The 24,058-nt window shown below is 58.7% G+C and overlaps 1 protein-coding gene across 2 annotated transcripts in view; it reads left to right on the top strand.

The window, feature by feature from the left end:
• Positions 1 to 11,950: 11,950 nt before the first annotated feature.
• The window catches only part of PCDH1 (protocadherin 1), a 56,548-nt gene continuing 44,440 nt past the window's right edge, over positions 11,951 to 24,058 (top strand). Inside the window, exons 1-3 of one of the 2 annotated variants that reach the window (XM_054841966.1) lie at positions 11,951 to 12,270; positions 18,214 to 19,028; positions 20,555 to 22,747. In XM_054841966.1, the coding sequence (XP_054697941.1) occupies positions 12,207 to 12,270; positions 18,214 to 19,028; positions 20,555 to 22,747 (3,072 nt within the window). In that variant the 5' untranslated portion in view covers positions 11,951 to 12,206. The remainder of the gene's footprint in view (positions 12,271 to 18,213; positions 19,029 to 20,554; positions 22,748 to 24,058) is intronic. The other variant, XM_054841967.1, reaches the window with a different exon arrangement.

Genomic DNA, 24,058 nt, shown 5'->3' with positions numbered 1-24,058 from the left:
CCAAGCTGTGAGCAGACCCCCAGGGCCTCAGGGCCAGCAGGACCCTTACCGGACAGAGGGGTTTAGACTCTGCCAAGCTGCTGGCACCCATGCTAACAGCAGCAGCTCAGACCCAGAATAGCTCAGGGCATGCGGCTTTTCCTTCCCTTGTCATTTCCCCAAGATGCTGCACCCAGCGCGGATGCTCTGCACAAACAAGGGAGCGTTTGCTGGGAGGAAGGAGCACATTCAAGCACGGAAGGGAACCTGCTGTTCATGCACAGATGAGGAAGAGGCCATGGGAGCACTGAGCAGCTCCATCCCCGGTGTTTTTGCATGTCTGTGCATCAGGATCCGGCCCTTGAGCGAGAATTGGTCCCTGCTGCCGGGGCACCATGGCTCAGGGCTACTGCAGTGCCGGGAAGACGCTGGCAGCCACGCAGGAGGTTGCCCTTTGCTCCTGTTGTGTCTTTTCCTCCTTCAGGGCACCTTTTTCACCTCTCCATATCCAGCCACCAATTCTGGGGACACCTCAAGGAAGGTAAATCCTGCAGAGCTGACCCTCGTTGGTGGAATCAGCCAAGAGCTAAAGTCACCTCATTTCCTTAGAAAACCGGGCTGAAATATAAGGAATATAAACCAAACACCCAAATCACCAAATAGCCATCAGTCCCCTGCAGCCAGCCAGGATGTCTCCCAGAGGGCTGGGGCTGGACGTGCTGCCTTCCATTGATGCTGGTTTGGGTTATATTTTTTTCAGTGCTAACAATAGGATTGCAAAACAAAATGGTATTATGGCATCTGTTGTATCACTTCCTCCCCTCCCACTTTCCTAAATAGGTGGAGGGGCATGGAAAGGTCCACAGGGTTTTAAATACCTTTCTCTGAAAAAAAAACCCACCCAAAAAAACCAGCTGAGAAAGACTTTTGTATAATACCTTTTGTGATGAAGCCGCCTGCAAGGAACCTCAGGCCCTGGGGACCCATCAGTAGAGATCCCGATGCTCGGAGGGTACCTGTTTGCCTGCTCCAGTCCTTTGGAGCTCACCGTGCCCCCAGACCAGCCCCACTGAGCCCCACTTTGTTAGAAGGTGGGGGTACAGGCAGGCAGCTGGCACAGATAAATGTTTCTGCCCTGGGCTTTTCTTGGCAGAAAGAAGAGCAAGCGCCTCCCTCAAGGGCCTCCTCTGCCTGCCTTGTGCCCCGGGGCGTTCGTGCACCTTTCTCCAGAGCATTTGCACGGGGCACCACAGAGACCGCAGGCTGGTCTGGAGGGACACCAGTCTGGAAATCCCCACTGCAGTTTCCCACAGCATATGCCAAGGGGCCTGAGGACAAGAAATCAGGAGGGACACACACACCACACCCCCCCAGCTCTTAACTTGAAAAAGTAGGACAGGTCTCCCAGGCTCTCCTGTGCTCCTTCCATCACTCCCAGCATCTCTCCAGTTCGCTCCTGCCTAACCCTGCCCTCTTTTGCTCCACCGATGCAATTCTCAAACTCAATAGTGTCCCAAATTTAACTGCACCCCCTTTGAGCTGGGCCTGTCTGGTGTCTCAAGGGACACCAATACTGCAGACATGGAGTCACAAAGAGCAAAAGAAGGGCAGCCAAGAGGAACACATTGCCCAGCCTGGGAACCGCCCCTTCAGCCCAGCTAGAACTGCCACTGCAAGCAGCTCAGGAGCCTCTTGGTGCTTGATGAGGCACCTGCACATCCCCAAGATGGACCACGTATCTCCTATGCCTTCCTTAATTGCACCGTCACAACCATCTGTGGGGTCACACGGAAGTAGAGTGGGTTTTGTACAAGGGCCAACAGCTGAGCTTTCGCTTGGGACCAGCCCTTCTTCAGCAGGACAGGCTTTGAACCCACAGGGCAGCCCCTGCATGGAGTAGGGGAGCAGGGAGGGAGCACAGGGTCCCCTCCCCACTTGCATTTCTGCAGCCTGTGCACTGGCTGTGCTTTGCATCCTCCCTCCCCGTGCTGCCACCTCCCATCATGGAGCACCCTGGTGACACAGGCATGCTGCCCCCTTCACCTTCCTTGCCACTCACGAGGGGCCCACCAGCTCCTTGCACCACTTCACAACATCCTTCACGTGTGGCTCTTCGGCCCGCTCCAGGTCCAAGTGACACTGTTGTAATCAGGCCAGGAGATTTAATTTTGTGAGCAAAACGTAATGCAATCGGGTTCACTAAAAATGTCTCACTGCAAGCCAGGCAAACACTCTCCAGTGTTTTTCCTTTCTCTGCTCGTCTACCCCTTTGCTTGAAAACGTGTACGTGGCACGCGCAGCCCTCTCTAACCCCAGTGGCACTTCCCATCCTTGGCTCCACTTGCGTTGCTTTCACATCTCATGCACAGTGCCGTTGAATTTGCTGGGTGGGAGAGACCATGGTTTCTTGCCATGCAGCACAGAATTCACTTTCATCCAGATCTCAGCAAAGGCTGCAGTTCCCTGTGACATCCCTCTGACAGAGCCATGGCCACACTCAGGCTTGGATGTCTTGGATGTCTTGATTTCCTTGCTGCCTGTTGGCCGAGTCATGGTGGTTTTGCCAGGGACCTCAGCTGGATAGATGGGATCTCGTTGCCCAAACCTCCCCTCCAAGTTGTCTAAGGACGCTAGTTTTACTTCTTGCTAGGGAGAAGACCCAGACACCAAGATTGCTTTTTCTTCTTGGCCCCTAGATCCTGCAGCTCAAAGCTTCTTGTGATTAAAGCCTTGATTACTCTGGGCCAGGACAAGGCTGCAGGGCTGGGGCAAGGCTCTGGCCACAGGGAGGGTAACAGGAAGAATGTGTGTGTATGTGTGTGTGTGTCCCCCCGTGGTCGTGACTGTCCCCATCATTCCCTAGAGACAGACAGACTGCCCTGGGAGCCTGGTCCCTACCCTCTCCAGTCCCCACGTGGCTCTTTACATCCCGTTCTCAGCCCATCCCATCCATCTCTTGCATTTTCTCATTTCACAGCTCTCAAAGCCGGACACACTCCACCCATTTCCCAAAACAAGCCCCTGGGCAGCGGAGCCCGGAGCTGGGCTGCTGCACCATCCTCCCTACCAGAGGTCACACTGGGCGTGCTGCTTGCCTCCCTCCCAGACCCTGGCAAGGAGACACCTCCCCATCACCCACCACAAGCCCTGTCCCAAGTGCCTGGAGGTGGCCCCCCATTTCCCAGGGGCTGAAATAGCCTATCTCTGGGTCACCCCACACCATCACTGGCCCTGGCAGAGGGCAATGTCTGGTTCCAGCAGTGCAGAGCCAGAACCAGCTCCTGTCCTGTGCCAGGCCACCAGTGATGCACACTGCAGACAGTGGCCATGGACTTCTTTGCCTGCCTTGCTTTCTCACCCCCTTGCTTGCCAGGCTCCCGTGCATGTGGGCTGTGGTGCCTCTCAGGGGCCCTTGCACCGTGCCAAGAGAGCTTTTCTTATCTTCACAGGAATGAAAACCTTTCCCAAATCAAAGTGCTTGGGTGGCTTTGAAGAGTTTCCTCTGGAGATGAAATAAGGCTGTTTGCAAGTGTGAGCGATTGCTGCTAAAGCTGGAGCTCCTGGTGGGACAGTGACTGGGCTGCTGGCAAGCATTGGACCAGGTCAGTGGTCCTGGGGGTACCTCGAGATGGGCACTTTGGTGACCTCAGGAGGCTTGAGGCCAAAGGAGCCATCCTCGAGGCTGAAACTCCCCCCCTCAGACAAAGCCCACCAACACAGGGCTTTTCTAATTGATTTCTAACCGGCTGCACGCTGGCAATTGTGTGGCATGAAAGACAATCCACAAAGGAACGTTTTAGACGATTATGAGGAGCTGCTATAGATGTTCAAAGGACACCCTGCGCAATAAGGTGCCGCACAAATCCCCAAGTCCCCCAGGACCTGCAGTGCCCATCTGGAGGGGAAAAATAAATGCCAGGACCAGTGCAGCAAACAAGTCCGAAGAAAGCCTCACCTCCTGGGGGAAACTACCCGGACTGGGTTGTTCTGCTTTGAGATGCTGGATGAACGGTGGATGTGGAGGAACTAGAGACAATCTTGCTGTGGGTTTGGGGACAGGCAGACATGCTTATGTGATCTGGGACTCACCAGCACAGGCTGTACCTGCCAGCATGCCCCGGGGAGCAGAGAATGCCTGGGAAGCCAGTATGCATGTAGATTATTTGTTGTTTGATATTTTCCCTTTAATGCTTTTGTCCTAAAATAAATACACAAAAGTTCAGGGCCCTGCAGGTTCTGTCTGTTAGCAAGAGAAACGGATGACTGAGTCAGTTATTGCTTTGGAGCAATCGATGCTATTTGTTTACCAGGATGGGCAAAGTCTAGTCTCCCTGGACACATCTTGCTCACAGCTCCACATGAAACTGCCCCAAAGCTGCCTCGCCACTCTGCCCACACAGCCCTGCCACCTCTCCTCTGCCTCCTTGGCCTTCCTGCTTGCGGGGAGAGCACACCCAGCTGCGTGGCACCAAGCAAACCGGTGAGACGCTGCTGCACGGGCCAGGGCGTCTCCTGGGCTTTGGGGACAGAAGTACTTTGTCAAGGGGCAAGAGGGATGAAGGCTGGATCCTAGCCTGGGGCGGTGATGCGCAGGGTCAAGGGGAAGCAAGATGTGCTGTGCACTCTGTGTCAGCCACATGTCCATCATTCTGGCACTTGGGCACAAGCACGGAGTGTAAATGGTGGGTCCCGGTGCAGAGCACAGCGATGCTCACCACGTGCATCCCATCCCCAGTATGCCACCCACTGCATCCCGCAGCCAGCTGATCCCCATGCCAGCACAGGGACCCTGGCATAGCTACCATCCCCATGTGCCCCAGCCCCACATGAAGACGCCACCACAAGATCCCACACTCCGGACCTGCAGACCTCCTAGTTCAGGCTCGTTCTCTCCTAGGGATATGCCATTTCTGCATGGGGCTGGATCAGGCCCACTGTGGCCAGCCCTGCTGCGCTGGGGTCCCACTGCTGGGAACTGCATCCCTTGTGAGAGGGTCTCAGTTAGACTTTTTCAGCAGAGCCCAGCTTGTTTATCACTTGTTTAGCACAGCATTCCCCTCAGAGTCTCACTCAAGCGTCTCTGGATTTTGCCCTGGAAGAATGTTGTCTCTGGGATATTGCAGAGCAAAGAAAGAGCAGAGATAAAGGGACAGCATGATCCTGTCAGAGCAAACACAACTCTCCAACCTCCATCCCAGCAACTGCAAAGGCCACACAGGTCCACTGCTGCCATCACCTCCCACCCCAGCCTCTGCCTGTGCTCCTGGCTGGTGGTGCAGGAGGCCACACGCCAGCCCCAGCATGCGGCACACTGACCTCCTACCAGATACTTCCCACATGGCCTCAGCGCTTCTCCACCCCCAGTCCTGCCCTGGTCTCCCCTGTCGATGAGGTCCCAGTGCCAGAGTTGCCTGCTCCTGCCCCCTTGCCCACAGGGATCTTGTTTCTACCCTGCTGTTGCTCATGGCACCTTGGGGTCCTCCACCTCCCTTCTCCTTCACTGTCTCCATTCACTAACCTTGCCTTGCCCCTCTCTTCCCCCAGTCTGTCCCTGCCACTTCCTGCCCAGTCCACGCTGTCCCTGAGCTCTCCATCTTCTGGTGTCCATGCTCATGGTCTGTCTGCCCCCACCATGGTCCCTTGCCCCACAGCTGGTACCCAGCACCCTCCCTGCCCTGATGCCCGCCCCTGAAGCAACCCTGAGCCCTACGGAAGCACGCTTGGACAGCACGGCTGGCCAGGGCTCCCCGAGACCTCTCTGTCCTGCCAGGAGTGGGGGTGCGGGGCGCCCAGCCTCTCCCTTCCTCCGCAGGCAGAGCAGCTCCTCTCCTGCCCAGCCCAGTCTCCGTGGGCAAGTCAGAGCATGAGCAGTTTCCTGCTGTTGTGTCTCCCGTCCCCCGTGTAAGTCATCCTGGGCAGGGCAGGTCTGATCTGGTCTCTTCTCCCTGGGCTTCCTCCTGCCTCCCTGTACTGCAGGTAAAAGGCAGGATCTCGTGGGGAGATGTCACAGCTACCCTGACAGCCAACAACTCCTGCTCTGAGGATGCAAATGCCTCTTTTCACTGGTGCCTGCTCGCAGATGCTGTCTCCAGGGCTGGACCATCTCCCAGCAGCAGCTGGAGGCTGGCTAGAGGTGGGCTTACAAGCAGGAGACCATTGGCCCCTAACAAAAGCAGGAAATGGGTGTAATTCTCCTTGTGGAGGAGGTATGAATAGCAGATCCCCCAGAGGAGGTGAGGCCAGCTTAGAGAGAAGCAGGGGCATGGTAGATTCAGCTGATCCCTTGCAAAGCTGTGCTTCCAGAGAGCTTCCCTCTTCCTGCGCCTCTCAAGCCTCTCCTCCCTTTGGGCCCTCTCTGCCAGACCCTCAGCAGCCCCTGCACTGGCAGGACATGAACCCACCCGTGTCCTGGCCAGCACATGGCGAAGGACCACTGCAGGCAGCAACAGAAACCTCTGGGGTGCTTGCTCCTAGACCTGCACCCTGCCAGGTCTGGGGGTGCAGGGGTGGGAAGGCAAAGGACTCCCCCCACCACCTCATGCGTAGCACAGCTCACTGTTTCCTACCCAGGAGCCCCTGTGCTAAGTCCCGCGAGCAAAAATCTGGGTCTGTAGGGGAATAAACAGAGTGCCAGAGGCAGGGGACAGGCGGGAGGCCAGCACAGCCCAAGTCCCTGGAATGGGCACGGCGCTGGGAACAGCGGGAGCTGCCCCTTGAGGCTGGCTCACAGCCCTGGGGAAGCTGAGCATCCCCGCAGGCTCTTGATAGTCTGATAGTGTCTGGGAAGCTCCTCTCAAGTCTGAATCCCAAGATCAGCTCAGGCTTTGAGCACCAAGCTAGATTTGCCAGCAGGGATTTGTTTTTTGGTGCTCTGCTGTTTCTACTTGAAATCTCCAGTGCTGCAGAGGATGGGTGGAGATTGGAGAAACCTTCCTGTTCTCTGCAGAAGTCCCTCTGAACCCTGAAGCAAGAGATTGATTAATCATTGCTTGAATAATTGCAGGGCACTGCAGACAATCTGTTCCCAACGGCCTGTGAAGGGAAGGGATGAGGTGGAGGATTTGGCCCCTGCGAGACCAGGGGAGGTCACTCACCCCAGCCCATTCGCACATCAGCCTCAGAGTTGCTCCCAGAAGATGGATTAAATGGTTTCTTTTTTAAAAAAGAGATCTAATCTCTTTACAAAAGCTTGAGCAATGCTGTGAGCCCATCATCTCCCTGAGGAAAGCTCTTCCAGGGTTCAAACGCTTTCACCACTAAGACACTGGCTTTCAATTCAAGACTGAATCTGCCTCCCTTCAGCTCCAGCCTTGCTCTTGTGGGATTTCCTGTGGGATTTAACGGTTCCTCACTATCTTTTCCATGTGGGAGGACATAGGCCAGGTCCTCAGATCACCTGACAATGTACTTTTTTAACAAGCATCACATCATTAGTCCTGGCTTTCCAGCTTGTGGTCGGGTCTGTGGTGCTCCTTCAAGCTCTCCTGGTATTTCCCTGCCTTCCTCCAAGTGTGGGTGCCAGACGCAGTGCTCCAGCTGTGACCTATTCACTAGTGCTCCCCTTTCAGACACCCACAGCAGGGCACACCGAGTTCTTTTTGGGGTAACTGCTCACTCTGATCCCTAATTCCTCTTCCATGGTCAAATCTGCTGGATGAGGCAGATACTCCCGGGGGGGGGGCTTCAGATGAGCTCTCTTGGTCACTGGTTAAAAGCCAGTGTTCACATCTCCACCCTGTATAGGCATGCCTAGAGTCATTGCTTTCCAAGATCTAGCCTGCAGGCTTAACATGCAAGCTTCGTTTCCAGATATATTCCTGGTGTTTATCTGTATTCAAATGCACCCTGACCATTTAACCAGGTGATTCAGCATGAAACCGTCCTGGTTCCTTTCTGTCTCATCACTCCTGGTGTCATTTTCAAGCTTTACCAGCAAAGATTTCATATCTTCATCTACATCATTGATAAAAGTGCTTAATAGCAGTGGACGAAGAACGGGTCCCCGGGGGGAGGTAGGTAGAAATAGTGCTACTTACTGATATCTACCCATTAGCAACTACCTTTGAGATCTGCCAGGGAAGCAGTTTTAATCCATCTAATATGTGCCCTGTTAATTCCTTATAATGCAAGTTTTAATCAAAATGTCAGGTGGAAGTAAGTCAAATGCCTCGGAGAGATCCGAGTGTACTATATCAACACAATTGCCTTTCTCAACCAGACCGGTAATCCTGTCAGAAAAAGACAACAGGTTTGTGTGACAGGCCCTGCCATCTGTGCCACCACGCTGGCTGCAGCTCCTGATTTTGGGGACAACACATCATCATTTGTTTCTTGACCCAGGGGTCCACGTGTGGACCGAAAACCCACCAGAGACCAGCAAAACCCCCTGAGCAATACCTTCACCCCCTTTTCCTAGCTCATACCCGTGTTTCCTCCTCGTTTGCAGTGATATTTTGGGGAAAGGGATGAGTTTTTAAGGCTGGATGAGGAGGTCTGTGGTCCTCAGCCCCAGGGGTCCATCCCAGGAGGAGCTCCCAGCATGGCCACGGTGGAGCCGGAGATGCGAGGTGGGCTGAGCACCGTGGGAGGACGAGAGCTCAGGGGCTTCCCCGGCTTGCAGGATCTTTCATCCTCCGTCACCACAAAGCCGGGCCAGATCTGCATTTGCAGCAGCCCACAGAAGCTGCCTCTGTTGTCTTATTTTTGTTATTTTTGAGAGGATATTTTAGCGCTGAGCACATTCCCTCCTGTTGCCATGGCAGCCGTGACAGGGGTTATATACCGTGAGAAAAATACCAAAATTAATGAGTGAGTGAAAGTGCAGCCGAGAGAAAAACAAGGTTAAAAAAAGAGTTAATACAGTAATAAAAACAATCTCCCAACAATTCGGCAGCAAGTGTCCCATAGGCAAGAGCGGCAGTGACCATCCGAGCTGTTCTGCCCCTCCATCGATCCCGGCGCGGGGGTCGGCTACCCACATCCTGTGGCCAGCGCATCCCTCGGCTGTGCCGGCCGGCGCGGTGTGGTCCGAGGGATGCACCTCTCCCGCTGCATCCCGCTTACGCTCCGGATCAGGCTGAAACCGCCCAGCCCCTTCCCCCGCAAACCTGCAGCCCTTCATTACGCGGTAGGCATGCGGAGGAGAAGTTCTTTAATGTGCTCATTTCCTTGCATTCGGGTTTTGAGGATCTTTTTGTTTTTAATTGTAGAAACAAGCGAATTGTCAGAACATCTGTGTTATTAGCATTTGCTGCCCAAATCCGTGCTGCTGCTTCTCCTGCGGAGCCCAGAGCTGATGAGAGAGAGAACAGAAGAGCCTTTGAACTTCTTGCAGCAGACGGCAGCCAGGTTGCTGCGTGTGTCTGTTGGGGAGGGGGTATTTATTCTCTTGTAAGGTTCATTTGCTCTCTGTGTTTCCCTTTCTTCTTGCTTTCCCGGAGATTTAGCTGGATGCTCTTCTCTCGCAGGCTTTGTTCTTCTGACAAGGCCCCACCGGCATCACGAAGCACCTGTCTCTGTGTGACGCCGGAGCATCCCGGCACCGGGTACCCGCTGCACGGGGCAAGCCAGCGCCTCCAGCAGCATCTCCAGGGCAGCGGCACTGCCAGTACCGGGGACAGGTGGTGGGGAGGATCTGGAGGGTCTCATGAAATAACTCTGCATCCAAAACTACAGTTTGGTGGTTTCCCGTTGCTTAGACTGGCCTTGCTTTCTGGGAAAGGGCGAAGACAAGGTAAGGACCGGTGACTCATAGTATAACACCCAAGGAAGAGGAGGACAGGGAATGGCAATTCAGCAGTTCAGGCTTTCCTTGCTGTCAGAGGGCAAGGAGCGCTCTGGGAGGAGCCCAGCCGCTTTCACAGGCAGCAGGCGGTTGAAAAGGTAGAGACAGACAAATTGCTCCTGGGGTGCCAGGCCATCGGTGGCCTGGACACGGCATCCCACCAGCTCCCCTGGCCATCAGGTGCTGCTGGCGCTGCAGAGGACTCTGCCAGGCAGCTCCTCCGGGCTGCAGAGGGATGGCTCCTGAGGACGGGACACATTTTTCCCCCATGCTTTTAGAGCCCAGACCTGACTCTCGGAAACATGCCTGAGCTGCAGATGCAGGCGTCGGTTCCCCCCAAATAGGTGACATGTAGTAAAGCGCGTGCGTGCACAGCTTCCCCGGCAGCTCCCTGCGCAGCAAGGAGCACAGTGTGTGCCTATTGACCTGTGCCTCTCGTGAAATGGAAGCCTTTGGTCACCAGCGATCTCTCACCGCTCACAGACTGCCTTGGATCCACAGGATCACTTGCTGGGTTCTTCCCTTTGCTAATGGCTCTCCAGCCCTCCAAGGAGGGCTGCCAGTGACTGATCAATTAAATCTCACATTATGTCCAGGGAGTTTAATTCCCTCTCTCTGTCCAGATCCCCAATTCACACTGTATCAGCAGGGTAAACCCTGACGAACCCCGCAGCTCCTCTCCCTGCCCTTCCACGGTGGGCTTTGACCTTCCCTGGGTTCTCACTTCACATGTTCTGCTAAATAGGCTTCATGAGAATTGACACCCGGAAGAAAAAAAAAAACAACACACAGACATGGAGAAGCTGACATCTCTGCAGGCGCACAGATGTCCCTGCTGCAGGAAAATCTTGGAGGAGAGCAGGGTTTTCCACCCAGAGGGGATGACTCTCCAGCCCTTTCTCCTGCCCTGCAGGATAAAGCCCTGCCAGGGGCTGAGCTTGCTTCTTGTGGGGGAAAAGCAGGATGATTTGGGCTGAGCCAGAGCCAGGGCTCCTCCAAGCAGGCCAGCGCAACCTCTAGATGGTGCAGTCATCGCAGCCGAGCTGAGCATGTGTGCAGCAAAGGGAGCTGCGCAACAGGTTGGCGTAGCTCAGCGGGAAGCATTGCTCCCATCCTCACGCTGCGGTGAAGCAAAAAGGACTTTCCAGCATCCTGGTGAGAAATCTGCACTGCAACCGGCTGAGTGCTGCTTGCTGAGGGGCCCTGCAGCCCTGTGGGGTGCTCGGTCCTTGCAGGGTGCCGACAGCCACCCCAGCATCTCCATCTGAGAGCGCTGAGGCCTTTGGCAGGGCCAGGCTGCAGATCCAGCCCGTTGGCAGGGAGCACTGGCTCTCCTCGCAGGATCACAGTGGGGGCATTGAGGGAAGGGGCACCCCTGGAGCATGCTGTCCTCAGGCCCCCTGGGACTTGCGCTCGCCCATCTGAGGTCCCACGGGGGCCATCAGGTGAGTGAGGACCCAGCTGAGGAAGCACAGCTTGCGAAGGCATTGCAAGGGCAGCCAGGAGCTTGCAGGTGCTTTTAAGAGCTCGCAGGTGCTCTCTGCTCCCCAGTCCCAACACCCTGTAATAAAATCATGATTCACCAAGGTGTGACGGGAGGGGACAGTTGCTTTTCCAGGCCCCACTACCTCACCCGGGCTGGGCTGCAGGAGCCATTGCTTGCAGCGGGCCAGGAGCTCTCCTCGGCTGGGGGGATCCTAGGAGGGGTGGACACAGCCCCCCCCGGTGGGCTCGCTCCCACGGAGGGGCCCTCCCCTTAGCACAGCGGGGTGCACTGCCGGCCAAGCCCCCTTTCCCGGGGGTGTGAAGCACCGGGTGTAAAAAAAAATAAATGAATGAATGAATGAATGAATGAACAAGTAAGAGCAGTGGGAGAGGAAGCAAAAGGGGAGATCCGTCCCACACGTGAGCGAAGGGGTCCCCGGGGTGAGGGGGTTCCGGGGGGCTGCGGGACCCCCCCCCCTTCTCCACCGCCACGGTGCTTAGCGCGGTCCCCGCAGCCCGGAGGCGGGCGGTGCGACGGACGGGTGGCTGTGCCCGGCAGCCGATGCCCCGCTCGTCCCGGCCCGGCTGGGCTGGGGATCTGATAAGGAGCCGGAGCTCCACCTCCCCGTGGTGGCGGCGAGAGGCGGAGGCAGCGGGGGGGGGAAGGGGCCGTGCCTGCGCTGCGCTTCCCTTGCACATCCTCACACACACCGAGGGACGGAGGCGGGCACGGACGGAGCTGCCCACCGGGGCTGCCGCCAGCCCTGCCGCCGCCGCTCCGCCGGAGGAGCCGCAGCCCCGGCCCGGGGGAGGGGGGCGGTTCCCACGGGATATTTTTTTTTACCCCCCCTTTATTTTATTTTTTTTAATTTTTTTTTTAATTTGATTTTCATCCGTGGATAACGATCGAGAGGAGCAGGGGGGGTGGGGGGAGCCCGGTCCCGGCGGGGAGGAGGCGATGCAGACGCCGCTGGATCAGCGCTCAAGGGGCCGGCACGGAGCGCAACGCCGTCCGCATCCAAGTAAGAGCTGCGGCAGCGCCGGGAGCCCCCACCCGCGGCCGCGGAGAGCTGCGGAGCGGTGCCGGACCGGTGCGGGATGCCCCGGGCGGGAACCCGCCGCTGTGCGGGAGCGCGGGGCCGGGCGGCGGCGGGAGCGGCGCTGGAGAGCATCCCTCTGCGCTCCGCGCCTCTCCGCGCCTCTCCGCGCCGGGCTGCGCGGGCGGCGGCACTGGGGCGCGGGGTTCCGCGGGCAGCGGCGGCGGGCGGCTCCCGGTTACCGGTCCCGGCTGGCGCTGCCACTTGTTGTGCGGCGCGGAGCTTGGCCAGCCCCGGCCCGGGCAGGGTGGGTGGCGTGGGCTGGCTGTGGGTGCGCGGCTGTATCGGGGTGTGCGCGTGTTTTTTATTGTTTTTTTTTGTTGTTGTTGTTTTGTTTTTTTTCCCGTCGGGGGTGGCTCTGGGTGTGTGTCCCCCTTCCACCCCTGGGTGTGTGCGCCCGGGGTGTGAGCGCGGCTCGGGGTGCGCTGGTGCGTGGGAACGAGAGAAGTTGCGGGTGAGCTGGGAGCCGGGGCGAGCGCTGGGTGCTGGGAGCGGGGGCTGTGCGTGTGCGTGTGTGTGCGCGTGTGTGTGAGACGAGCGGGCTGAAGGGGTCTGGCAGGTGTGCACGCCTGTATTCGTGGCGGGGTGACTCTGCGTGTGTGTGCGTGTGCCACCGGGGTGTGGGTTACAGGAGTGGTGTGCGTGTCGAGGAGCGGGCTGCGTGTGTGTGCGCGGGGAGCGGCGTGTGTGTTGGTGTGCGTTACAGAGGGGTGTGCGTGCGAGCGAGTGTGTCAGCGGGGCGTGCGTGCCTGCACCTTAGAAAATCCCCGTTTCCCTGCCTGTACGTGAGGCTGAGCCTGAAGCCGGTGCCGGGAGAGCGGCTCCCGTGCGTTTTCCACGGGTGTCTGTGTGTGTGCGTGTACGTGTGCAGTGTGTGTGTGTGCGGGGCTGGCGGGAGGCGCCCCGTTCATCCCCCGGGGCTCGCCGGGGAGCGGCGGAGCGGGGGCTCTCCGTGCCCGGAGCCGGCGCTGCCGGGTCGCTGCCGCCTGCGGGAGCCTCAGCCCGGGCAGCCCCGCCGGGGGCCGGGGAGCCTCGGCCGCAGCGATCGGGGAGCGGAGCCCGGCCTCCATCCTCCCTCCCAGCCGGCGGGGCCGGGTGGGGGCCGGGAGCCGCGGTTCTCCCCGGCACCCTGCGAGGTAGGGGGTCCCCTAGCCCCCTCCCCAAGCCCCCCCCAGCCCCTCCGGGCTGCGGTCCTGGAGGAGAGCCGCTCTCGCCGCTGCTGGCTCCCTGCGGCCCTGCCGGGGTGGTTCAGGCCCGCGACATTTTTGCCTTCCCCCAGCATCCCCCTCCAGGCCGGGATGGCAAGCAGGATGGTGGTGGCAGGGGTGGGGAGCAGGAGCCCGTAGGGGCTGTGGGGACCCCCGGGGTGGGAGGATGGTGGCTGCCGCCCCAGGGAGGCTCTGACAGGTCTCTGCCTCGCTGGCTGCCAGAGTTGGAAAGGATGTGGAGAAGGAGTCAGGAGGAGGGAGGGCCCCGGGCTTCACCCTCATTTCATCACTGTGCAGCTCCTAAGAGATGATTTGGGGGTAAAGCTGTTCACAAGCAAGTGGGGTTCCTCCTCGTGGGGTGCTCCAGCTCGGGGTGCTTGGGCCCAGCTTGTATAAATGCCGAGCAGCTGCAGTGGCAGCCAGAGATGAAGGAAACTGTGGGACGTGCCACAAAATGCCCGGGATTCAGCCCATCCATGCCTTCGATGCAGAACTGAACATCAGTGGCCGTTTTTTGGACAATATGGTCCTTGATCTCAGCCCTTTGCGTGGACTGGAGCCGGTGCAGCCGTGATTAGCATTTGCTGCTTGCTCGGATGTTGCTCCAGCTCCGAGCGTCAGAGCAGAACTTGGGGGGGGGGGGATTAGTACTTGTGTGCTTAGTGCAGGGTTTGGATAGACTTGTAAGCATGGCTCCAAGCCACACAATCAGCCGTTGGGAGCAATAAGAGGGTGGACTTTGGTGCCCGTTCCTGGAGCGGTGCTGCCTTCTGTGGAACAGGGCCAAGGGGCTGTGGGAATCACAGGGAGCACAGGCTTGTTCAAGCAGTTGCTTAAATTCTCGGTGCTTTATAACCTCTCTCTCATTAGGGCTTGTTTTTTTGGTCTTTTTTTTGGGGGGGGGGGTGGCTGAATTCGGTAGGATTTTGCATGCCGCTGTCCTCCGAGAGCTTCCCAGTCATGCATTAAGCAGCGTGACTAACACCTCTCTCATGTGGTTCAGTCTCTCTCACATTCTCCCCGTAGGGAGAATTGTGTGTGCGGAGGAATAGTTGTTTTGGGAGGGGTTTTTATTTTTAAGTGTTCTGTGCTCTGCCAGCAGGTCGGAAAAAGGTGCCTGGCACTGGAGAAGAAAGTGTGGGATGCTCCTTAGATCCCATGGGAAAATAGCCCGATGCCTTGGACTGGCCCCTGGGAAGCCTCTGTCTCCTGCACAGACGTGCTTTTCCCTGGTGATGGAGGCTTCCGCCTCCTCCTCCTCCTCACGCCCAGCTCTGCGCTGTGTCATTCGCACCCCTAGGCGCCAAGCAGGATTCCTTACCCCGGCCAACCCAAGGCCCCCCAGGCCCCCGGCAGTCCCTTGCGGGGCGATGGTCCCACTCGGGTTCCCAGCCCCTCTATTCCTCCAGCCTCTCTGCTTCGGAGGTTTCCTTCTCTTGTGGGAATGGGGCTTGGGTTCAGGCTCTGTTCCCTTTTTCAGACCAGAAAGCATGGGTGCTGGGCACCCTTGGGTGACTCCCTTCCTCCTCCATGCTGGCACAGGGCTCCTGGTGTTTCCAGCTCCTGGGGCCCTCCCTCCCAGCTCAGTCAGGGCCATGTGAGGCATTGCCCCGTGTTGGGACTTTCACCTTTACCTATGATCTTCTATCTCACATCAAGGCTTAGTCAGAACAGCGCTACGTCATCGTCAGTCGTGGCCCAGCCTAGTGCAAACAGGCTTGTGCAAACAGTCCGGCAGCGGGCGTGGGTGCAACTCCTGGCCAGGGCATCCTCTGGGAGCACCTTCCCAGTGGCCAGGGCTGCCCATCTTCCCCTTCTCCCCATCCTTGCCACACAGCCATTTCCAACGGGAGCGCAGGGCAAAGGGGTGATGAAGCTCAGTGTGGGTTTGGACACCTCATGAAGGCAGGTGGACACATTGGGGGGGTCTGGTGTGAGTGCACACGCATGCTGCAGGGAGACACGCGCGTGACCCAGCCGGGGTGTGCACACATACATGGTGCAAGTGCCCCCCGCACGGGGTGACATCACACAAATGCACACCTGGTGGTGACAGGGGCATGCGCACATGCTCCCCCCGTGCAGGCACACGCGTTGCTTGGTACACGCACACGTGCGCTTGGTGCAAGAATGCAAGCTCATGTCTGGTGCACAGGCTCTCCCGGTGCAGGCAGGGATGTGCTCCTCGCAGTGCGTGCACGTGTGTGGCACACCTGTAGACCTTCCTAGTGCACATGTGTGGCACACCTGTAGACCTTCCTAGTGTACATGTGTGCACGTGTGCACTTTTTCCCTCAGACACACACCCCCAAATGCTCATACTGCACACACAGATACGTACACACTCAGTGCAGACACACGTGTGTGCGTGTACGTGCGTTGCTGGGCTTTGCCTGTATTGATGCAGAGATGCCTTGTGGTTTTGCTCAGCTTCTCACCTCCTCCATCCTCAGCCCTGTGCAGGGATGGAAGAAGGTTTTTTCTGGTTCTTCCCTTCCTCCCGGGGACATACATCTCAGAGGTACCTGCACACAGCGCCAGTCTGGACAGTTATAGGTGCCCTAGCCAGGTGCAAAGATCTCTTCTCTGCATGAAGGATGCTTGCAGGACAAGGAAGAAGAGTCAAGCTAGGCTTCAGGACCATAGTTTCATCTCCAGAAACAGAGATATATTTTTACCTGCGGAGGGAGAGCTCCTCTCTTCTGCACCACCGATGAAGCACTTGTCTGTGGGGAAGTGGAGGGATGGAGGGATTGAGAGCTGCTGGCTTGGACAGTGCAGGATGCTCCACTTGTTGAGGATCTGTACGATGGCGGGGTAACCAGGAATTAGGCACTTGCTGTGTGGCACCATGGAGGGGAGATGGTGGAGCGCTCACCCATCCCACAGGCTGGGTGCAGAGTAAGGACAGAGCAAGCGATGGGAGTGGCGAGAGAGGGTTGCTGCTGTGGGGCCATGGCAGATGCCCCACGTCTGCCTAAAATCAACACGGCTGTTCATTTTAGGGCACCCAGCCACTGGCCTTTCTGGGTGTCAGTGAGCCGGGCTGCACCCCTTCACGCTCACGGCTCAGCAGAGGATGCGTGGGTGCTCCTGGACCCTGGAGGAAGGTGTATCCCCAGAACGGAAAGTGGGGGACAGGGAAGCTGGTGGCCAGTCACAGCACTGGGCAGAGGCTTGGTGACAGGGCATGTGGCTTGGCACAGAAGGGGACAGTCTCTGTGGGGCTGGCGGTGTGCCTGGCACTGCCTCTGCAGTGTGTGCATACTGGGAGGAGGTTTCCAGTGGCTGGGTGCCTGCGGTGCAGCGTGTGCAGTGTGTGTCTCTGCAATGCAGGGGGGCAGTACTTCTGTCACTGCCTCTGCAGCGGGTGGGATGGACATTGGCACTGGGTGGGCAGCGAGCGTAGGGCTGTCCCTGCGGGGCAGGGTGGGCACCCAGTGCATGCCTGCAGTGTCCCAGTCTGGAGTGGGAGGGAATGGGAAAGGAATAGTGTGTCTGCAATGAGTGAAGGGAACAGTATTTGCTAGTGCAGGGTGTGGGGTTGCCTAGTGACTGTGCAGCAGAGGGGAGATGCTGTGCCTACCATTGCAGTGTGCTGGGGCTGTGCAGTGCCGCCGCTCCGTGGGGAGACATGGCGTCTGCCCCGTGGGGTATGTCTGCGCTGCCGCGCAGGGTGGGCAGTGCCCCTGTGTCCCTCTGATACAAGGGTGGGCAGTGCCCCTCTTTCTGCGAGGGGTGCTAGTGGAAGGATGGCAGTGCATGCAGTGCAGGATGGATGATGCACGGGCTCCTGCATCCCTGCAGTGCCGGATGGGTGGTACCTTCACATCTCACAGTGCGAGGCTGGCAGTGCTGCTGTGTTGGCAGTACAGGGAGGGCAGTGCTGCTCTGGCCCCGCCGTGGCACTGCCCCATGTCCCTGCAGTGACGGATGGGTGGTATTCCTGCAGTGCCCTGAATCCCTGCGGTGATGGATGGGAGGTAGCTCTGTATCCTGGCAGTGCCCCGTGTCCCTGCAGTGCTGGGTGGGTGGCAGCCCTGCATCCCTGCAGAGTAGGCAGAGCCCCTGACCCGCTCTTGGTGCTCCTGTTTCTGCCGGGCTGGCAGACGGGTGCAGTGCCTCTGTGTCTTCGCCGTGCGTGGCAGGCAGTGCCCCTGCAGTGCGTGGCACACAATGCTCCTGTGTTTCTGTGGTGAGAAGCTGTCTCTGAGCCTGGCCGGCTCCCATCGGGTTGCTGGCAGCAGGCTGCGTGCAGTCCACCCTGTTAGTGTGCCTCGTTGGGTCTAATTACAGTTTGTGTGGTGATGAAGAGGGTGGACAGTGGCAGGAGTGGCTTCCTGCAAGTGACAGGAAGCCAGGGCTGAAGTTTCAATGACTGGGTTGCTCACTCGAGCAGGGCGTTGCAGAACTTTGCAAGCCGGGACCGGTCCTGCTGGACGCTTTGCTTGCGGAGGCTGCCAGGAGACCATGGCTTGGGCCAGCTCTGCCAGGCAAACCCCTGAAGCCTTTTCCCTTCAGGGGGCTTCTTTGGGACCATGTGCAGTCCTGCATGGCACAGGGGGTGCACCCAAAAGGATACACCATGGAAGCGGGCTGGGGTGGAGCGGTCCCGGGGGCCTGGGGATGCCTAACCTCCAGTGTCTGTGTCTCCTTCCAGCTCCCCTGCAGCGCAGGATGAAACCGCTGGCATCCTGCCTGGGCCTGTGGCTCCTCTTCCAGCTCCCTGCCCTGGTCTCTGGGACGCGTGTGGTCTACAAAGTGCCGGAGGAACAACCCCCCAACACCCTCATAGGGAGCCTGGCCTCCGACTACGGCTTCCCGGACGTGGGGCACCTCTACAAGCTGGAAGTGGGGGCCCCGTACCTACGTGTGGATGGCAAGACTGGGGACATCTACACCACAGAGACCTCCATCGACCGGGAGAGCTTGCGCGAGTGCCAGCACCTCCTGCCCGGAGAGCCCTGCTTCCTGGAGTTCGAAGTGTCCATCACTGACCTGATCTTGAACAGCAGCCCACGCCTGCTTGAGGGGCAGATAGAGGTGCTCGATATCAATGACAATACCCCCAACTTTGCCTCGCCCGTTCTCACCCTGTCCATCCCCGAAAACACCAACATCGGGGCACTCTTCCCCATCCCTCTGGCCACGGACCGGGACTCGGGCCCCAACGGCGTTGCCTCCTATGAGCTGACAGCTGGTCCAGAGGCGCAGGAGCTCTTTGGGCTGCAGGTGGCGGAGGATCAGGATGAGAAGCAGCCGCAGCTGATCGTCATGGGGAACCTGGACCGGGAGCAGTGGGACTCCTATGACCTGACCATCAAGGTGCAGGATGGAGGCAACCCGCCACGGGCGAGCAGCGCCCTGCTTCGCATCACCATCCTGGACATGAATGACAATGCACCCAAGTTTGAGAAGGCCCTGTACGAGGCGGAGCTCTCCGAAAACAGCCCTGTGGGGCACTCTGTCCTCCAGGTCAGTGTGGGGGCTTTCTTCTCCCCAACTCCCCTTCTGCTTGGCTGCAGCAGGGACAACCCAGGGAGCATTTATACGGTCGCTTACTGTGACCCTTGTTCCTCACGGGAGGAGGGAGCCTAGAAGGGTTGCAAGCCGTAGGAGCCCACAGTGTCACCCAGGGCCAGCGGGCAGGCCAGTCCCTGGGATATTGCATCTGGTAAAATGAGGTTGGGAAAGGATGGGCGGGAAGGTGCGTCCGGGGGCTGCAGGACAGGAGTGAGGGACAGCGGCAGGGCTGGTGGGTGTGTGGGAGCAAGGCGTCGGGTTATGGGGAGGGCTGGGACCCGAGGTCCACGGGGAGCCTGGCTTCATGCCAGACTGGTCTCAATGCTGCCCACAGACAAGACACAGACCCTTTCATAAGTTGCATTCCCTTGGCTGCTCCATGGAAACTCAGGATCGCACAGGAGATGGGGGGCAGGCAGCATCCCTGCTGCCTGTCTAGGGGGGCTGCCCGTGACTCCGGGGGTGCCTTGCTGTCTGCAAGGGCAGGGGGCTCTGCCCTGTCTCAGGCAATGGCACAAACTGGCCCAGGGAACCCGAGGGGGTGGATCTCGGTGGATTTGGCTTGGAGGGGGCATTGAGATGGTAGTAGCCGACATCTGTTTATCTGCAGCTGCCATCTTAATAAGCGGAGTGCGTCCAGCTCTCATCTGCTTGCTAATTCTGATGTGAAATTTTAAGAATTCATTTTTCACTGTTAAGAGAATGGAAGTTGGAAGCAGATAAGGGAGCCGCGCGGCTGGGAGGAGAATGGGCTGAGATGCCGCTGCTGCCATTGCTCAGCTTTTATCTTTCAGGGGGAAAATGACTTCCGCCTTTTTTGTGAGTGGAGGTAAAAGGTGGAATTTACATTTAACAACTTTCGTTCTCCATCCAAATCTGCTGAGCAAGATAACGGCAGAGCAGCAAATGGTGCAGCGAAGAGGCTGCTCGGAGAGCCGATTAGGGAGGCAAATGTTAGACAAACCTCATCTTCTTTAGAAAGCAAATAATAGGTGTAGAGGCAGGTTTATGCGAATGCAGAGCTCCTGACGGGCGGGCAGGGATGGCTGGTGCTGTGCAGAGCTTAGGCAGCCCCGGTCCCTGCTTGGCTGCATCCCTGAATGCTGGGATGGAATTGCTGCAGCTCTGCACATCCTTGCCTCGAGCCCCTCTTTGGGGAGGGTTTTGCGGAGCAGGCGCAGCCAGAGCTGTCTCTCCACGCTGCTGCCTAGGTCGTGGTGGCGAGTGTTCCCGGAGGATTCCCTGCGTGCAGGAGCTGGCCGACTGGCCCAGCCGGTTTCGCTGGAAGAGCAAGGAAAAGGCTCTGTGCTGGAGGGCTGCTCCCAGCCGCTCTGCCGGTCCCAGACTCTTTACCCCATAGTCCTTGGCCCCAGAAGAGGAAATCCTGGTTTTTCCCCACCAGCTGTCCCCAAAGGAGGCGGCGGCGGGCAGCGTGGTGGCTTGCCCTCCTGCTCATCGTTTCTCCTTCCATCCCGCAGGTGAAAGCCAACGACTCAGACCAGGGTGCCAATGCTGAAATCGACTACTCCTTCCACCAAGCCTCAGACATGGTGCGCCGGCTGCTGCGCCTGGACCGTGCCACAGGGCTTATCACCGTGCAGGGGCCCATTGACCGCGAGGACGTCAACATCCTCAAGTTCTCAGTCATGGCCAAGGACAAGGGGGCCAACCCCAAGAGCGCCCGCACCCAGGTGGTGGTCACCATCAAGGACATGAATGACAACGCACCCTCCATAGAGATACGGGGCATTGGGCTCGTGACCCACCAGGATGGCATGGCGAACATCTCGGAGGACGTGCCAGTAGAGACAGCAGTGGCTCTGGTGCAGGTGTCCGACCGAGATGAGGGTGAAAACGCCGTGGTGACCTGCGTGGTGGCTGGTGATGTCCCATTCCAGCTGCGGCAGGCTAGTGAAACAGGAAGTGACAGCAAGAAGAAATACTTCTTGCAGACCACCACGCCGCTGGACTACGAGTCGGTGAAGGAGTACACAATTGAGATTGTAGCGGTGGACTCGGGGAACCCGCCCCTCTCCAGCACTAACTCTTTGAAGGTGCAGGTGATGGACGTCAATGACAATGCGCCTGTCTTCAGCCAGAGCTTCACTGAGGTGGCCTTCCCTGAGAACAATGAGCCCGATGACCTGGTGATGGAGGTGAGCGCCAGCGATGCTGACAGTGGCTCCAACGCCAAGCTGGTTTACTCCTTGGTGACAGACCCTTCCTCCAAGGGCTCCTTCACCATTGACCCCGACTCTGGGGAGATCCGGGTGAAGGCGGTGCTGGACCGAGAGCAGCGGGAACGCTATGAGTTCTTGGTGGTGGCAGCAGACAAGGGCAGCCCCAGCCTCAAGGGCACAGCGTCTGTGGCCATCAATGTCATGGACAGGAATGACAACGACCCCAAGTTCATGCTGAGCGGCTACAACTTCTCAGTGATGGAGAACATGCCACCCCTCAGCCCTGTGGGCATGGTGACGGTGATCGATGCTGACAAAGGAGAAAATGCCCGCATCCAGCTGTCAGTGGAGCAAGACAACGGGGATTTTGTCATCCAGAATGGCACCGGCACCATCCTCTCCAGCATCTCTTTTGACCGGGAGCAACAGAGCACGTACACTTTCCGACTCAAGGCGGTGGACGGTGGGGATCCTCCTAGGTCTGCCTACGTGGGAGTGACCATCAACGTCTTGGATGAGAATGATAATGCCCCCTTCATCACTTCACCCTCCAATGCCACCTACAAACACATCCTGCCCCACACCAGCCCTGGCCAGCAGGTGAGCAAGGTCAAGGCGGAGGACATTGACTCTGGTGTCAACGCGGAGCTGACCTACAGCATCACAGGAGGCAACCCCTTTGAGCTCTTCCAGATCTCCCCGCACAGTGGAGACATCACCCTGGAGAAGGAGATCCTGCGCAAGCACCATGGCCTGCACCGCTTGGTAGTGCGTGTCAATGACAAGGGCAAGCCCTCACGGCATGGCACGGCGCTGGTGCACTTCTACGTCAACGAGACGCTGGCCAACCGCACGCTGCTGGACACGCTGGTGGGGCACAGCCTGGACACACCACTCGACATAGACATCGCCGGAGACCCCGAATACGAGCGCAGCAAGCAGCGAAGCAATATCCTCTTCGGAGTCATCGCCGGCATCGTGGCCGTCACCCTGGTCATTGTGCTGGTTGTCCTGGTGCGCTACTGCCGGCAGCGGGAGGCCAAGAGTGGCTACCAGGCGGGCAAGAAGGAGACCAAGGACCTGTATGCACCCAAGCAGGCCAGCAAGAGTGGTAAGAGCAAGAGCAAGGTGAAGAAGAGCAAGTCTCCGAAGCCGCCCAAGCCCACAGAGGATGAGGAGGAGACGGGGCTGCAGAAATCGCTCAAGTTCAACCTCATGAACGACTCTGTCAGTGACAGCCCCCGAATCCACCTGCCCCTCAACTACCCACCGGGCAGCCCAGACCTGGGTCGCCACTACCGCTCCAACTCGCCGCTGCCCTCCATCCAGCTGCAGCCGCAGTCGCCCTCTGCCTCCAAGAAGCACCAAGTGGTGCAGGACCTGCCGGCCACCAATACCTTTGTTGGCACCGGGGACAACAACTCGACGGGCTCCGAGCAGTACTCGGACTACAGCTACCGCACCAATCCCCAGAAATACACCAACAAGCAGGTAGGAGAGCTCATCCTGAGGCCGGCAGCGGCCACCCCCCTGCACCGGGGAGCCATCTGGACAGAGGTGTGGGAGTGAGCGTGGACTGGCCTCCAGCCCTGCATGTGTGGCCTGGGGGGCTGGCGGAGGACTACCCCGGAGCCGAGCCACGGAGCCTGGTCGTGGGGCAGGGAGGGGATGGGGATGGTGGAAGAGAGTGGGGAGGCCAAAAACTGTCGGAGCCCTTGTCAGACCGCCTGGGGCTGGGTCCTGGCGGCGCTGCCTGGGTGACGGTGACGCAAAGGGCACTGCATGTGTGTGCCTCTGCATGTGGAGCTCCGGGGAGGGAGTCCCCCCTGCCCAGGTCCCCTTTGGGGGACCGGCTCTAAGAGCACTGAGGAGGGCAACGCCCACCCTCCCATCCATCCCTCTGCTTGGGCTGACTCAGGAGGAGAGACCAGTCCTGCTCCTGCCACAGCTCTGGGCAGCCATTTTCCAGCCCTGCCCCATCTGGGGAGCAGAGGAAGGCGCTAGCCTTGCTGTTGCCAGCCCGGCTATGCTGGTGCGGCTGAGCCTTTCACCATGCCTGTGTAAAGCTGCCTGAAAAGGAGTTTTGCACCGGCTGTGGCTGCCCAGGCAGGTGGGGCTGGGTGGAGGAGCAAAGCTCTGCCTTTTTCCCAGGCTCAGGCTCTGGCTTCCCCCAGGCTTGGGCCCTCTGCCATAGCCGGCGTGGTGAAAACCGGGCTTCCCTTAGCGCGAGCATCGGGCCCGGAGCTACAGCTCTTTGGGAGCCGTGCTGCAGCCGCTGCGGAGGAGTAGCAGCCGGGATGCTTCCAGGCAGCACGGGTCCGGCCATGTGCTGGGGCTGGGTCTCGTGCTCAGGGCTGGAGGAGCGGGGCACCGGGGTCTCTGCTGCGTGCTGTGGTCGGGTCACTGCTCTTGGTCTAACTGGGGGTTTCTGCTGCGTGTGGGGCAGGGCAGAGGTAGGTCTTGGCTGCGGACTGGGAAGGGCTGCTCGCTGGTGTGCAATGGAGCTTGGTGCTGTCCCAGGAGGTCATGGGATGAGCCTGGAGCTTGCAGGACCCTCTTTCCTCGGGCTGTCTGGCCAGTTGGCTTGCACTACGTTTCTGCTTTGGCGCCTGTCGGGTCTATCCTTAACTAGCTAGGGAGGGAGAGGGGGGACGAGTGCCTGTGGCTTTGCCTTCTTCCTGGGGCCCCGTGGGTGAGGGCCACCCACTCCCCCACTGTGCTGTACCCTCTGTGCCCTGCGGAGACCCTTGCTCCCTTCTTTGTATCCCGGTGAGCGGCAGGCTGGGCTCCTGCCGTGGGGCT

The sequence above is a fragment of the Grus americana genome, chromosome 14 (assembly GCF_028858705.1).
Source record: "Grus americana isolate bGruAme1 chromosome 14, bGruAme1.mat, whole genome shotgun sequence".
In the NCBI taxonomy this organism is placed as follows: Eukaryota; Metazoa; Chordata; class Aves; order Gruiformes; family Gruidae; genus Grus; species Grus americana.
This window is presented reverse-complemented; position numbering and strand designations above follow the sequence as displayed.